The 15932-nt window shown below is 39.6% G+C and overlaps 1 protein-coding gene, 1 long non-coding RNA gene and 1 pseudogene across 4 annotated transcripts; all 3 read right to left on the reverse strand.

The window, feature by feature from the left end:
* Window positions 1-2425: 2425 nt before the first annotated feature.
* On the reverse strand, window positions 2426-3215 carry LOC147179564 (uncharacterized). Its single transcript, XR_015094100.1, has 4 exons — window positions 3140-3215; window positions 3017-3043; window positions 2794-2816; window positions 2426-2694 (listed from the first exon to the last, which is right to left on the reverse strand). It is a non-coding gene; the product is annotated as an uncharacterized LOC147179564 (long non-coding RNA).
* Window positions 3216-3871: 656 nt separating this feature from the next.
* Window positions 3872-5933, reverse strand: LOC147179565 (THAP domain-containing protein 2-like; annotated as a pseudogene). Its single transcript, XR_015094099.1, has 3 exons — window positions 5774-5933; window positions 5472-5667; window positions 3872-4396 (listed from the first exon to the last, which is right to left on the reverse strand). The product of XR_015094099.1 is annotated as a THAP domain-containing protein 2-like (transcript).
* A 686-nt stretch (window positions 5934-6619) lies between these two features.
* LOC147179566 (proliferation-associated protein 2G4-like) lies at window positions 6620-15839 on the reverse strand. 2 transcript variants are annotated; one of them, XM_086067341.1, is made up of 13 exons: window positions 15699-15839; window positions 12868-12996; window positions 12701-12806; window positions 11676-11745; window positions 11482-11574; window positions 11333-11396; window positions 9705-9783; window positions 9236-9314; window positions 8997-9130; window positions 8033-8127; window positions 7840-7967; window positions 7616-7669; window positions 6620-7504 (listed from the first exon to the last, which is right to left on the reverse strand). In XM_086067341.1, exons 2-13 carry the CDS (start codon window positions 12983-12985, stop codon window positions 7421-7423), a joined length of 1104 nt encoding a protein of 367 aa, XP_085923467.1. In that variant the 5' UTR covers window positions 12986-12996; window positions 15699-15839; the 3' UTR covers window positions 6620-7420. The 2 variants fall into 2 exon arrangements, with proteins under 2 accessions (XP_085923467.1, XP_085923466.1); XM_086067340.1 differs by lacking the exon at window positions 15699-15839 and adding an exon at window positions 14733-15122.
* Window positions 15840-15932: the final 93 nt, after the last annotated feature.

Consider the following 15932-nt stretch of genomic DNA (forward strand, 5'->3'; position numbering starts at 1 on the left):
CTCTTACCAAGAAAATGACTTGATATCTTACCAAGAAAATGACTTGATAATGTGTCAGAGAGGTGTTAACTGAACAATGTTTGACATCGTGGTTAGCTCATTTGCACTGTTATGGTAAAATGACCCATATGCCAGTAAAATCCAACTTTTGCCCGCACTGCTTTATTATGCCTAGTATAGGTCAAAATGAGTCTGTAAATTTGTCATTTGCATGCAAAAGACAAAATTAATTTCAGTGTCGTGATATAGACTTTCATTATTCGCGTATTTGCCCGCTTCATATATGCTTGCATTAAACGGCCACTCAATTGGGGGGGGGGGGGGGGGGGGGTCTGAAACGTGATAACTCACTTGTATCTTGTGCAAAGGCGAAACGTGACATCTCAGACGAGTTGCAGTTGCGGTTGGCGCGGCTGCTTCAGAGTGCCTCGTTGTCACACATTGGACAAGCCGGTGGGCTTTATTCCAGCCACTGGAGGCTTTAAATTGATATATCATTGCTTAAGAAAGTCAGAGGAGAGGTATTTGATTGACATTTGAGCGAGGCATGATTTCAGCACATTCAGCAAACATGCCCACATTTTCATGGGAGCAGGGAAAATGGCCCCATTTTTTTAAATTACAATTTTGAAGCCTTGTTGTATATGTGAAGTGATTTTTTTTTAACCATTTGAATTTGTCAGGGTTGTTATCAACACTCTTGTCAAGCTGTGATTAGTCAAATTTACGAAACATTATTTTTCACTTTACAGTTAGTCATCAGCTGATTAGTATGATTACTGTCACTAAGGCTATTATCCTTTTTTTGTCCATGTCAGTTTAATTATTTTGAATTACGACCCAGCTACAAAGAAGTAAAGCAACGCCTAATTTTGATGAGTTCATTTTCAGTATTCATTCAAAGATCTGTTTTTCTTTAACAGAGTTGCCCTTTTGTCACATTTACTTGTATATAGATTCACTTTGTGTGACATTTGGAATTACCCCTAGATATAATACCAAAAGATAAGAATTTGCAGATTCATTTTGGAGAAACAAACATGCAAAGTCGAGGGAAAATAAACCGCACGCTCCAAAGGTAGAGAAAAAAAGGTAGCTGATACTTATCCAATCAAGATCCTTGAGCGGAAACTCCAGTGCGCACAGATGTGGGTTTTTTTTGTCTTTGTTCTAACATTTTTGCTGTGTCATTCAAATGTGAGGGCCTCTTGTGCAAGTTGGCCGAACACAAGTACTCACATGGTGACCTGTCAGCTGAGGAACAATAACCTCACAGACGCGAGAACCAGAAGTTGCAGTCACGGGTGTTTTGATCACTTGTTTAGTTTTTTTTAAATATATTTTTACATCACATAAATGCAAGGGTGGCATGGTGGTGAGCATGTCTGCCTCACACTTGATTCTTAGTTCCAAACTCAGTTTAGACGCGAGGGTCCGGGTTGTTTTCTGCCTGCTGCCCAAAGTCAGCTTGGAAAGACGACAAGCTAGCCCGCAATCCTGATGGGGTCAAGCAGCAGCCTATATAAAATTGATGTCTGGATAGTGTATTGCGGATCATCAATCATTTTTGTAAATACTGAGAAGTGAATCTTGTGTGTACTGTACACGCAAATTATTTTGTAAACTCCTCCTAGGGCCTCTGAACAAAAGGTTGTGACCTTCCCACAGCCATGCAAGTCATGGGATGTGGATCACATCAGAATTTTTTTTTTTCTATTAAAATTAGAAATCGACCAGTGCTCTCCTAGAGCTGCAATCCATCACATCGTTTTCGGTGGGAATGGTAGTGAGTTTCTATTGGATACGTCAGTCTATTTGTCTTTTATTTCTCTCAAAAGAAAAACATCCTCATAGATTAGGAAAATAACCATTCTGACGTGCATTAACCAGCACTGTTAAATTCAGCCCATAGCATCTGAAAAAAGCCATCAGTATGCCCGTAGTAAAAAATTTTTTAGTTTTACATGCTCACCACTGGTTTTGAAATTGGAACATTTTCAAACCATAAGACTCAATTGGGTAAGAAAAAAACCCCACTTAATCAATTACTCATTTCTTTGTGACTGCGTCTGCCATGATTCAATATTCCACATTACTTATTTTACCGGTTATGAGCCATTCAGAGATTTGAGAGTCCCACACGTACATTCTGGCAAGGAATATCCCTCGGAACATGTTGACATAATTGTCAGTAAATTTACAACTGTCACCGACCAAAAGCCAAAATTCCCGTCTACAAATCCCAATGTATAAAGGTTTGACAGCAGTGCTTGCATCAAAGACTCTTAAGGATACTAATTGTACATGAAAAACAATGAAGTTATCCTATTAATTCAAAATAACTACTTACTGCGGAAAATGCCTAAGTCAAGAATCCCTTTAAGTGCCACTGGAAATATTAGCAAAACAGTACAAACTCATTGAATTGTTTTTACACCCAAACCTTTAATCAACATAACAAGTTTGAACGATTAACCAAGGTTGAGAGAGCAAACAAGAGCCTAGAAAAGTCCATCAACCTGCAGGCGTCACTCAAGTCTGAGAAGGACAAGTTGATTGCTGTCATGACTTCCACATGAAGGCGCTCCTGCTGCGTCCATCGTCCGTCGACCGGCAACTTATGAGTGCACAGTTGGCTTCCAGGGGACGGATCACTTGGATCGCTGCCTCATCTTTCTCCTTTTTCGCTTCAGTCTGTTATGCAATATCATGTATCAAGATTAATTATGGGAAAGGGGTAAAAACATAAGGAAAAGAAGTGACTAACCAACCAGCATGACTTCAATTGCTCACCTGCGCATGCGCTTCTTTCTCCACTGCCAAAGACGAAAACATTTGTAAATGTGAAAATAGCCACGTATACGGTCAACAAGGATTCACAAGAATATATTTCAACTTCATTAAATACGTTGCTGTATATTCTTTACACTAATCTCGAAAACTACGGTAGCTAGCTAGCAAACGTTAGCGCCACCAAGATTGCGATTTTGTCATATTGAGGGGGAAAATAGCATACCTTTGCTCGCATAGCGAATGGGTCAGTCTGAAAAGAGTGGGGTACAAGGCAAAAATTAGTTAGATTTTATTTCTAATAAAGGGATTACCTCGGATTCTGGCGTCAACATACTATAGTACATACCGACCAGGGTAAGGCCGCCTCAGCACTGACGTCATAAAACAAGCGTCATAAACACGAGGCTGGAACATCACTGAAGCGTGGTGCAATCTGGGAAATTGAGTTCAATGTTTCTGATAACGGCGTATTAACTTGGCGATGGTGTTGTTTCTTTTGCACTTTTAATAAATATAATAATAGACATGTTACATGTAGCTAACAATCCACATTGGAGACATCAAAAACAGATCGACATCAAATCAAAATGTGGAATTTAGCGGCATTTTAAATGACTAACTTTCACAAGCACAGCTGTTTAAACAGCGTTCAAAATTGTAATGTAAAAATTGACTTAGTCTCCCATTGCATCCAGATGACCTAAACAACAACAACCCGATATATTCATGTGGCTATGGACAATTCAGAACATCCGTCCATTTGTTATTTCAGTAAGGCAAAGCTTTCCTTTACATGGTGAAAAAAACTGGCGTATTGTATTGCTTTTCCCAGTGACTAGCATAGAAACCAGGTAGATTGTTATAGTAGTCAAAAGACATTTCATCACATTTTGAAATCAAAGTAATCCTCACAAATCAAATTACAATGGTCCAAAGGTAAATTGATGTGATAATTTAGTCTTATTTTTAAAAGAGGCCCCCTGGGTATATAATTAATTGAAGCATCCGTAAAGATTTTTGTTGCATCCTGGAGTGATCAATTATCCTTGTTGAACTCGTACAGCTCCCAAAAACTCTATATGGTATCGACAGCTTTTATTTCAGGAAATATTTACAAGGTGAGTTGGGTCACATGTAAGATAGAAGTTTTTTTTTTTTTTTTAAACTAAGAGTACACAAGGAATCACAAATCAAATAAAAAAAATGCAGTCTGGAGTGTCTTTGTGACGAGATGGCCATCAGTTCACTCACTTAAGGTGAGGGCGAATGACTCCAGAAACGCTGTAGCCAGAATCTGGGCACAATCGTCTGACACCATTCCCTTACTGTTCATATCTTTCAAAAGAGTCGTTAAGCTCTTCACCTTCGTCCTCAAACGTCGCGTTTTCTGATTTGTAACCTTAAGTTTTTTCTGCAGGCTTAGGATTGTGTCCATCGCAGTGTTAAGCTTCCACTTCACCTTTTGGGGGCTGATGTCAAGGCAGTAGTTGTGATCTAGTGATATGATTAATGTAGAGGCTTTAATTTGTGACATTTGTGCAGCTGTGACGTCTGGTTCAGGAGTTAAGTGTGTGTTGGCCGGTGGTTTCTGTTCCGTCAATTTCTGTAATAAAAAAAAGTGACAAATTAGCAGTACTAAATGCTTAGAGTAGCCGTAAACATTTGACTGCAACTACATAGATTCTAAGCCCCCCCCCCCGTTTTTTTTTACAAAATGGTTTGAATTTTTAACAAAATTTGCGGTTTCATGATGCAGCGTTTTATGATGTCCCGTTTATTTATTTATTTTAACACTTATTGGAGCATTCACAAACCCTCAACCCTCAGTCAGTCGGGGAAGAGCTAACTAAACTTGAAGGAAGTGGTCAAAACAGCCATTTTGAAATCCATTTTTTGCTGAATAAAGGGTCGTAGAGCCACAGAAGCACATCCAGCATGTTCAGGGGCCCTGCAAATAGGGGAGTCCGTGTTAGCTCCGAGTGTCTAGGCCACTGGCTGCAAAAGTTGTGGTCAAAAACAAAGAAATAGATAGAAATGAGTGGAATTGGTGCAGTACCACATGTCCCCAAAAGATGGAGCACTCCCTGGATGGTTGAAGTTCGTGTTTGGATTCAGTCAGTTTCTAATTTTTGAAGTTCAATTAAGTGTTGAAACAATAAGTGTGCCGTCCGTCATAAGACTCGCATCATTGTCCAATACGTTCAGAAATGTGTTCAATTTGAGTCAGAAACGCCACACTGTACTGTAAAAAAACAAAATTAAAAATCTACTAAAAACGCAGAATCCCGCAATATTTTGCTGATTTTCCATCAGCAAAGTAGTCGGTTTTTAAAATGGCACATTTTTCATTTAAATTATGGCCCAGGAGAATTTATATTCTTAAATTAATAGACCAAAAATGGCAAAACTGAATACCCTTCTCAAATATATTTTCTCAGAGAAACTGACTTTGAAAACTAAGCTACCATTCTTGATAACTAAATGGACCGATTACCGGTGTGACAGTTTACAAAGTCAAGGTTTTAAAAACTGCCAATACTGGATGTCACTGGTCATGTGCTCTTCTCTTTTTTGGGAGGACGTCAAAGCAGAGTACAATATGATTGGCTGGATGCAGAGTTTAGTAAACAAGCCACCATTTTTGATTTGTGACATTTTGATAAGCTCTGAATACCAACCTTTTGTAAACGTGCGGGAAATCTAAAGAGGCTAGGTATCACGCCTTGCTTGAGCCGCGTTGTCTGGCCACTTCGGTCGAAGTCGGTGTCCAGGAAATGGTCGCTACAGATTAATGTGACACCGGGCTTCGCTGTGAAGTTCTTCCTCCTCAAAGCCTGGACCCATTCTTTGCACATCTTTTCATCCTTTGGGAATCTGTTGAGAAACACTCCAAACTTTAGACGCACACCGGGACAGACCACGCAGACATGCGGATTTTTAATTGGAGGGGAGCGGGGGGCATTTTTAATTAAATTCTTACCGATGAAAGGTGCACCCACTGCCTTTCCCAGATTTATTGGCACAATTGTACGCCACACACTGTGGCATTTTCGCCGTGGAGACTATAATAAATAGTATAAATAACGTCAAAACGCGGCGCAGATACGTCTGTATTCGACGAGGCGCGTTAAGCTACTGGCAACGCAAAATGACTGCCAGTTTATTTCCGGTGTCGTAGTTCTGTTTCCGGCAGTGTATACGCTAATTGGCGTACTACTGCCCCCCTCAGCTATATTCCTCAATTACAACTTTAAGGACTTCAGCCTTCGCATTGTCCAGGTTATTTTTAGACATCAGTGTCATTTAATGTGCGTATTCAGCGATTTAGACTGTTCGATCCCCGCTCTCCCCGTGTGTCGTTCTGTTCTTGGGCAAGACACTTTACATTGCCTCCAGTGCCACTCAGACTGATGTTTGAAAAGGTTGCGAGTGTTTGGTGGTGGTCGGAGGGGCCGTAGGCGCACACTGGCGGCCACGCTTCCGTTAGCCTGCCTATTCTGGGCAGCTGTGGATACTTAAGTAGCTTACTGCCTACAGTGTGAATGTGTGAGTGAATGATGCACCCATTGTAATGCTTCTTTTGAGTGTCCAGAAAAGCACTAAATAAATCCGATGCATTATTAGATTAGGAATTTAGCAGCAATTCAAATCAGCTTTTAAAACTTACTTTGTCCGCCATTGCATCCAGAATAAAAAACACACACCAGATATGTACAAGACCTTCCGTTTAAAAATAACATTGATTAAACAGACTTGATTAAAGAAAAATAAATATATATATATAATTAAAAATAAAAAATGACCCACAGTCCAAAACATACACAAATTATGTCAGGTGGCTTTTTATTGATTGTTCCAAAAATAATTTCTGAAACTGTGCTTTGTTTTTACAAAAGCATCCATATTTGGACTTCTTATGTAAACACAGACTGTCAGACCTGCTGGAGGCAAAAAAAATGACTGTAGAACCTGTACAAGGTTGGAGCATGCAGAGTTGAGAAAATATATATTTTTCCTTATCTGTTAAATTGATACTTGTAATCAATATTGCCCACCAAGTATCCTTGACGCCTTGAAGTGTATAGAAAGACGGCGCAGCACAATATTATGCTTACTGTTGGGTGTCATAACTATAACTCGGGTGACAGTAGTTCCATCAGGATTTTACATTCCGACAACAAAATGACTGCACAATTCCATTTTTTTTTGCCTTGCTTTAGTTCAATGAGGCTATCACACTGACACAATTTTGAGCATTCTTCATCCTTGGCATCGCAGTCAAAGTCATTTTATTTGACAATATCCTTTTATGCGGCAAAGTGGGATGAGGCTCGAGGTCAAGTGGCTAAACGTTCCAGTGAGAATTTGCTCTGTATGAGTTGTGTCCACTGTTGCAGACTCAAATTCTCTCGCAAAGACAATACGATTTGCTTGGGTGTGTGTGTGTGTGTGTGTGTGTGTGTGTGTGTGTGTGTGTGTGTGTGTGTGTGTGTGTGTAGTAAAATAAAAAATTTTAAGAGCAGCCTCATCCCAGAGTGACATCTGTTGGATTTCAGAGGTGTCACCTGGCCTCTAAGGGCCTGCGACAGCTTGGACAAGCGAATATGACGTCTGTTCCAAGGTTGCATCACAAATTATTCAATGGTGATACATATTCTGCAGCGTCCGTCTCCGTTGACTGTCCTGTCGCATTCTCCACAGTCTTTGAGGCCTTGATGGAAGGACGAGAAAGTGTCTTTCGATCAAAATGAGAGGCACACCAACGACAAAACTCCATCCATCCATCCATCCATCCATCCATCTTCCGAACCGCTTATCTCACCTTCTTTTTCTTTTTCTTCTGCGCCTTACGACTTGCTGAGCTTTGAAGCAAAGTCTTAATGAACAAAAAGAAAACACCTTTGATGACCTCATAAGGACCAGGACACAGTACATCAACATTTAATGGCTGTGAAAATGCCAAGTCGGCTCTACGAGGGTCCATTAGTCAGACGCGGGTTGTCTCTGGCAGAGGATGCGGTATCACATTCATCAAACGCTTCTTACCTTCAACTCCGCGTCCTCCACCTCGTTCTCAGACTTGTACAGGTCGGGTTCATAGAGGCTGTTTGTGATTCGCAGTGGTCCGTTGGCCATGAGCATCACAGTGAACTTGAACTGAGCCACAAACTCGCCTGCACACAAAGAGGGCTGAGCAAGGTTATATAATCACAAGAGGGCAAACAAGATGGCGACTCACCTTCCTTCTCCTGGAGAACGTTGAACGGCTGCAGCAGCTCGTGCTTGGTACACTCCACCACGCCCAGCCTGGCTTTGCCCTCATCTTCAAACGCTCTGGGGCGGTAAAGAAGAGCAAAAAGTGGAAAGTCGCATTTAGGACTTGGACAGGGTGGACTTAGGCAAAATAAAAAATGTTTTTTTAAGTTAGCCTGGATCATATTTAGCGTTAGAAAATCTTTAATGATTTGAGATACAAGCATGGTCCTGGAGCAAATCAATTTCACATCTCAAGGCACCTTCCAAAGTTAAATACAAATTGAATTTTCAGGGAAATATGCTGGGGAAAAAAATGGAGGTCAACCATTGGTTGTGACTACAAGAGCCAAATGATTTGAGTCTTGGGAGCGTCTCGAGCAAAAGTGGCCGTACAAAATGAAAGAAAATCACCTGACCGATGACAAACGAGGTCTCGGTTTGTGCGCCTGACCTGATTGGTTCAGTCGACATATGGTTGTTAAACAACACTCGAGACCTCGCGGCGTTTTGTCAGCATTTGGAGTGAGCTTTAAGTTAGTTAGCGAGTCACTCACATTTTCATTAACATTATATACGAACGATGTTATGTTTGTTACGTGGTCAAAATTTACACGAGGCGCCTAATGCTAAAATTGAAATATTGCTACTTATGGTAATCTTGCCACTGTCGAGTCTACAATCTTATTTCATTTTTGTGTACGTGTATATATACTATAATACTTGTGACGTAACTTGTTGCTAACGAATAAAGCCTTGAAAATGAGACGTCTGTCTCTATGTGTTTTTATTCTTTAAAGTTTTGGTTGATTGAATGATTGACTTAAAATCATAGCCCGTAAAGGTAACATGTTTTAAAATGGTTAATGGTTTCAGTATATTTTTAATATATTTTTATGGAAATTGAACCTTTGTAAACCATGTTGGACAAGAAATGTAAATAAAACTACCTCAGAGTGAAAGCCATTTTATCGAACCGTCTCTCCATCTCACTGAAGAATGTGCGAGAGGTCTTCATCTTTAACCCGTACACCTTGTTTGGGTCTCGTTTGTAAACAGTGGTCCTTAGACCGCCATCTTTTGCCTGCAACACAAAAAGCATTGTTTTATTTTGTTTTATAACACATTGTTTCTCTTAAAACTGCTGGTAAAAAAACAAACACAATTGGGACCTGGGTTTTTGTCTCACCTTGCCCTCTCCAGTGCTGATGAGCACATCCACTGCATACACTTCATGCATTTCAAACTCGGCCTTCTCATGGTCCTTCCTATGATGACACACAAAGACATTCACTAGGGGAGAGCAGGGGGAAAGCATATGAACGAGGTTCAAGGACAATAAAAGCAGTGAAGTTTAGTTCAGCACGACAGAGCCGCTGTTGGCAAAATTGGGAATGGCATCAAAATGACTGCCGAGCAAAATAAGAGATAATTTTAAGAATGAAAAAGGCCACCAAAAATTTGCTTAACCATGGCCCAAAAACCCAAGTATAGAGTGTTACCTGTATCTTCGCACCCCTGCTATTTATGTAGTAGATGTACTTTATCACAATCCCACAGTAAAACCCCACGTAGATCATGGTCCAAACCATACTGTGGCGAGCTGTGCAATGATTGGCGCATACAAGGCATAGCTTCTTCCCGAGTGGTGAGCTCACCTTTGCTGGTCCGTTGGGTTTTGGATGATAGTTTTCTCTCCGTCGATGACGTGCTGTTTCAGCTGATGGGACAGCAGGCCTGTGAACAAGCATGTCCAACTATGAACTCATTAAATGACGGCTATTAACGTCAACAATTCATTTCAACTATTTCTATTAGTTTAACATTTTTTCCCCAGTTTTGTTAACAAGAGTATGAAAACCGATAAAAACAATTATTGTACATTTAGAACAGATATAACATTTGTGATTAATCGTGAGTTAACGAGTGAAGTAATGCGATTAATTACAATTAAAAACTTTTATCGCCTGATGCCCCCAATTTTTTATAATATTTTCTTTCTTTCTTTTTTAATTCATTCACTGCCGTTGACGGCTATAAATGTCAAAAATTATTTTTAACTATTTCTATTAATTTAACTTTTTTTTCCCACTTTTGTTTACAAGATTATGAAAACCTAGAAAAAATGTATTGTACATTTAGAAGATATAAAATTTGTGATTAATAGTGAGTTAACTAGTGAAGTCATGCGATTAATTACAATTAAAAACTTTAATCGCCTGATGCCCCGAATATTAAAAAAAAAAAAATTATTCATTCACTGCTGTTGACGGCTATAAACCTCAAAAAATCTTTTTTAACTATTTCTATTAGTTTAAATTTTTTTCCACTTTTGTTTCCAAGAGTAGAAAACCCTAGAATTTTTTATTGTACATTTATAAAATATATACAATTTGTGATTAATCGGGAGTTAACTAGTGAAGTCATGCGATTAATTACAATTAAAAACTTTAATCGCCTGATGCCCCGAATTTTTTATATATATTTTTTTATTCATTCACTGCTGTTGACGGCTATAAACCTCAAAAAATATTTTTTAACTATTTCTATTAGTTTAAAATGTTTTCCACTTTTGTTTACAAGAGTAGAAAACCCTAGAATTTTTTATTGTACATTTAGAAAATATATACAATTTGTGATTAATCGGGAGTTAACTAGTGAAGTCATGCGATTAATTACAATTAAAAACTTTAATCGCCTGATGCCCCGAATTTTTAATATATATTTTTTTTATTCATTCACTGCTGTTGACGGCTATAAACCTCAAAAAATATTTTTTAACTATTTCTATTAGTTTAAATTGTTTTCCACTTTTGTTTACAAGAGTAGAAAACCCTAGAATTTTTTATTGTACATTTAGAAAATATATACAATTTGTGATTAATCGGGAGTTAACTAGTGAAGTCATGCGATTAATTACAATTAAAAACTTTAATCGCCTGATGCACCCAATTTTTAATAATATTTTATTTATTTTCTTTTTTTTCATTCACTGCCATTGACGGCAAAAATTATTTTTAACCATTTCTATTTAACATTTTTTTCCACTTTTGTTTACAAGAGTATGAAAACCTAGACATTTTTTATTGTACATTTAGAACAGATATAAAATTTGTGATTAATCGTGAGTTAACTAATAAAGTCATGCGATTAATTACAATTTTAAAAAAATGGCTCTTGCCACTAATTTTTTAATTTAAAAAAATGTATTAATGAATTTATGGCAGTGAATGAGTTAATTATGCACATACAATTTAGAACGCAGAAAAGACACCCAGACACTCACCTTCAATCGGCGAACAATTAAATGACTTTGCGATCTTGTTCCACGCCTCTGTGACCTGCGTGTTCTGAGAAGGCGGCGTGAGAGTGATTAGACCAAGCGGAAGCCACGGAACTGCCGATCATATAAGAGGTGACGTGCGAGAATGTCACCTTGTTTCCTGGCTTGACAAGGCGCAGAGCAGCCTCAGCGCACAGATGAGCTGCGATCATCACGTCAGCCTTGCGGCCTGTCAGGGGCTTTTCCTGCAGACAGTGATCGAGTGCATGGGAGTAAAATACTGTCAAAAGCACCATTTTGTAAATTAATACAAATATATATATATTGAAAATATTTTTTTTTTTACCTTGGTCACACCAACAACAAAGCTGTGAGCCACGTTGGAGATAAAGCCATCCACGTGCACGCCAAGATCACTAAACAGGTATGCAAAATGGCCAATATCTTAATATGAATGCCAACATCTCTGTAGCGTGTAGTTTAGACCAGGGGTGTTAAGCCTACGGCCCGCAGGCACCAACCGGCCCGTCAGGGGGTCCACTCCAGTTTTTCACTAAAATTAACTGTTGTTGCTAATTTTGTCCACTGGATGCCACGCTGACAACCACTTAAATGATATTCCGAAATTTGGCTCGCTCTTCGGATTTGGTGCAAAAATTGTGTGCTCGTTAATGTTAAGAAGCTCGGATTACTCTGCAATAAGATAATAATAAATGGCAATCCTTGTGTAATTATTTGCACACACAAAAAAACATTAGGGGTTCTCATTTAGTACGATTCAGAATCGATTTTAAATGTCCCCAAATCGTTTTATTTAAATTATTTTATACTGACTTGCCTTTGTCTGTGTGTGCCTTTATTTGGAGCGCTGTCCATGTTTTAGCTGGTTTGGCCACTGAGGGGCAGTGTGGTTCCACACGGTCTAATACACTGTTAAGGTGTAGCCACATTAGAGAGTAGAAGGAAAAAGTCACAATCAATAAAAAAAAAAAATTCTTCTTCAGTGTGGAGCCGTTGTTTTGAGTGATAAAAATGCCGCGAGTAGCGCGCTAATTAGCATTAGCGAGTCAGACTGGAGTAGATCATTACAATTCCTTGCACATCTATAGATTGAAGCAAACATCATTGTCAAACATATCATTTTGAATCTAAAATCGGTCCCAATCGAAAATCGATTCTGAATCGAATCGCAGGCCCAAAAATCGGAATCGAATCGAGAGACATTCAAAGATTCCCACCCCTACTGGACATATTTTTGACAGGTCGTTACTTACATACAGGTCTGACCCACTTGAGATCAAATTTGGAAGAAAGTGGACCCTAAATTAAAATGAGTTTCACACCCCTGGTTTAGACTCTCCAGCAGCTTACACTTTGACGAGGTCCCCGTCCTTAAGAACAACATCGGGGTCACTCTTGAGCGGAGAGTGATGGCACACGCAGTTATTCACCGACACGCACGTCGGAAAGGCGATACCTGGGAAAGGGGGAGGTGTTTGAATTTCTCAATACCCGGACGCCCAAAAAGCAACTCATACCTTTCTTCATCTCTTTCTCCTTCTTGAAGATTTTCCCACTTTCTGTCATGATGAAGGCATCTCCTTTTTCACAAAGGCTGAGCACCGAAACGCCAGCCATAGCTGCCTCAACCACCATCTTCAGGGCCTCTGCGAGATTGACAAAAGCCATAGAATTAAATTAAATGGATTGTTCAGTTCGACATTAAAAACAGTTCAATGTGACCAAGCCCATTTTGATATTTGAATGGTGTGTCAATGCTTTGGCGTCTGTGTTCCTGTACCACAACTTGTGCCCTCCCACCCTTTTATTATTATTACAATACAATTATTATCCTTTACAGACAACTGTGCTATGAGACTGAAGGTTCGAATTGTAAAGCAGCATTCAACCAAGACAGGAATTTGTCTGCAATTGTGGATATATTTCTCAGAATTTGTGTGAGTGGAATTAAAGCCAAAACGTAATTTTTGTGAGAGTAATTAAAGGCGAAACATAGTTTACAGTTTTGTTTGGAACACAAACACTATTTTGCCATGACCGGCAACTCTCCTGCTAGTGTTAGTTTGCCGTGAACAGCTCTGATTGGTCAATCACCGGAGCAAAGAATTCTTGACCTGCCGTAAATTGGCTATTTTACCGTGAATACTTATAGACATTTACAAGCGTATATGTTAAGGTCGCTGAGCAGTCGCAATATGTACACCGTCTTGTCGAAATGGACATTGCACCTCGTGAGCACTTAACCGAGAAGTTAGCATCACAAAGTCAAGTTAACTTAAGTCCCTACAGTGACTGAACGGCACCGGCTTGCGCATGGAGTGAGGGGTTGGTATATCGTCAGGTTCTGTTCAAGACTGCAAAACGTTGCAAAGACCAGAACCTCACAAACCATTTTTATGCTCGCTTTTCTTATCGGCATAAGCCGCATCAAAATATAAATGTTCAAAATGTCTTTGCCTGCGCCGCTCAATGAGATACCAACTTAATTCCACTTGCTCTGAAGGGCTACTAGTGACAACTCTGAGCCTCTGTAATGTAAAACCCTTCATAAATGTCATTGTGTGTTTCAGAAACTACAAAAAAAAAAAAAACATCATGCCATAAATCAATTACATCTAGTATAGTGGGCTGGCAATGCACAAGCTGTTTTCGTGAAAAGCTACAGGGGAAAAAAAAAAAGGGGGGGGTGCTAATCACGGTGAAATTGCCGATTTACGGCAGGCCAAGAATTCCTTGCTCCGGAGATTGACCAATCACAGCCGTTCACGGCGCTAGCATGAGAGTTGCCGGTCACGGCAAAAATAACCAACGCTTTCAATTAATTCGTATCTGAGCAACGCACATTTAATAAAAACGTATCCGTGTCAGGTTTATCATTTTTTTCTGAGTATGTGCCATTTACAACCTGATTTGACCAAGATATTTATTTATAAAAACAATAGAATTGCAATGGATGTTGCCTTTTCCCCTCATCTCGACAGGCTTACGTACAAGTCTTGCAACGTTAGCTACAAACAGTATGTTATATAATGTCTCTTTTGAAGATTACACGTTTACATTTGTATACTTTGTCTAGCACCACCTAGCTTGCGTTACTCAGCCATTTAGCAGCAAAGCTAGTTGCTAATGAGACAGCAGCATGGCGACAAACGACTCGTCACGTTACAAGAAAAGCTCCAGCGAAATATATCGAATTTGGTCCAGTTCGGTGTGGTTTTGACGGCGGGGCAACTTTGAGGACAAGAGATCACCGCCTTTGTTGCGGCTCGTGGCACAACAGCTGCCACACACGGCTGGCGACTAGCTGCATGCCTCTGCTAGCTAACATCAGAAGAATCCATTCGTGAGCTGCTGTCACGTTGAACTCTCCGTAACTACTTACGGTTAGCGATCTCGGCTCCCATTTTATACTTGGTAACCACCAAGTCATCGGCGACGGTCTGCTCCGGTTTCTCTTCATCCCCAGACATGTTGACAGTATGTCCAATAAGTCAGAGTAACTTTCTTTTTTCCCCAAACGATCCTCCCGGTGAGTGTCTGGGAGTCGCACTAGCAGGAGGGCCCACGCAGTGCACGGCTACGCGCATGCACGCTGCCAACCTACGACCAAGATCCCGCCCTTGCCAAAGATGCGTTCAACTCAAGTCAAGATAGTAAACGTCATGCCGCTGAAGTGTAGTTTACTAGTTTCCATACGCTCAACGACCAACCTCGCTGGGAGGCTCATGTTAATATAATACGTTTGTGAGCATCGTCCTCTCAACGGAGTTGTAGCCATCAAGTTGTTTTTCTTTATGACGGATGTGTATACACACTGGAAGGAAGGAAGGAAGGACAGTTAAGAAAAGAAGCATGGAATGGGAGGTATTGATTAAAGGATGAAAACGTGATCAAAGAAAGAAGGAAGGAGGGACTCAGGTGGAGGGTGGAAGAAACAATGGATGGAGGAAAAGGGCGGACAGAATAAAGAAAGGAACTAAGATGCAGCGACATCTTCACTTTTGATTAAAATATTGGTAGCTCTTATCAATGTGTTTTAGTTTGAAGTACACTAATACTATACATTTGCTATATTACATTAAACAATGCACATAATGTATATCAAGGGTATCAAAGGTTCTAATATTAGTACAAAGCTCAGTCTGAATGTAAAATTTCACCTTGAGTTGTGTTAACCACTTTTCTCAGCTGTAATGGGTTCATTTATTTAACAAATTACATTCAATTAGGATTTTGTAAAGAAATCAAAGGACTGATCATTTTCTGGAAGCAAATATGTAGGATTTATTGAACAAACATGGAAAAAAGTCATTGACATACTGTACAATGATCAATGAAACAAACTTACTTCAAAATAATGGCAAATATCCATCTCCATACGGTAAGGTACAAACATTCCAATATTATCAGCAAAATCATTCGTGCTTGCTCTTCAGCCTGTTCAATGTCATCATTTTATGCAACATTACAGAGTGAAATGAGACTTGACTTTTATTCCACTGTTTGATGCTTTAATGGAAAACATCACAAAGCACACACTGGAGAGCAACACACTTTCAGTAACTGCAGCATTTGAAGCGTG

The sequence above is a fragment of the Leptonotus elevatus genome, chromosome 2 (genome assembly GCF_054856555.1).
Source record: "Leptonotus elevatus isolate MCC_2025b chromosome 2, RoL_Lele_1.0, whole genome shotgun sequence".
NCBI lineage: Eukaryota > Metazoa > Chordata > Actinopteri > Syngnathiformes > Syngnathidae > Leptonotus > Leptonotus elevatus.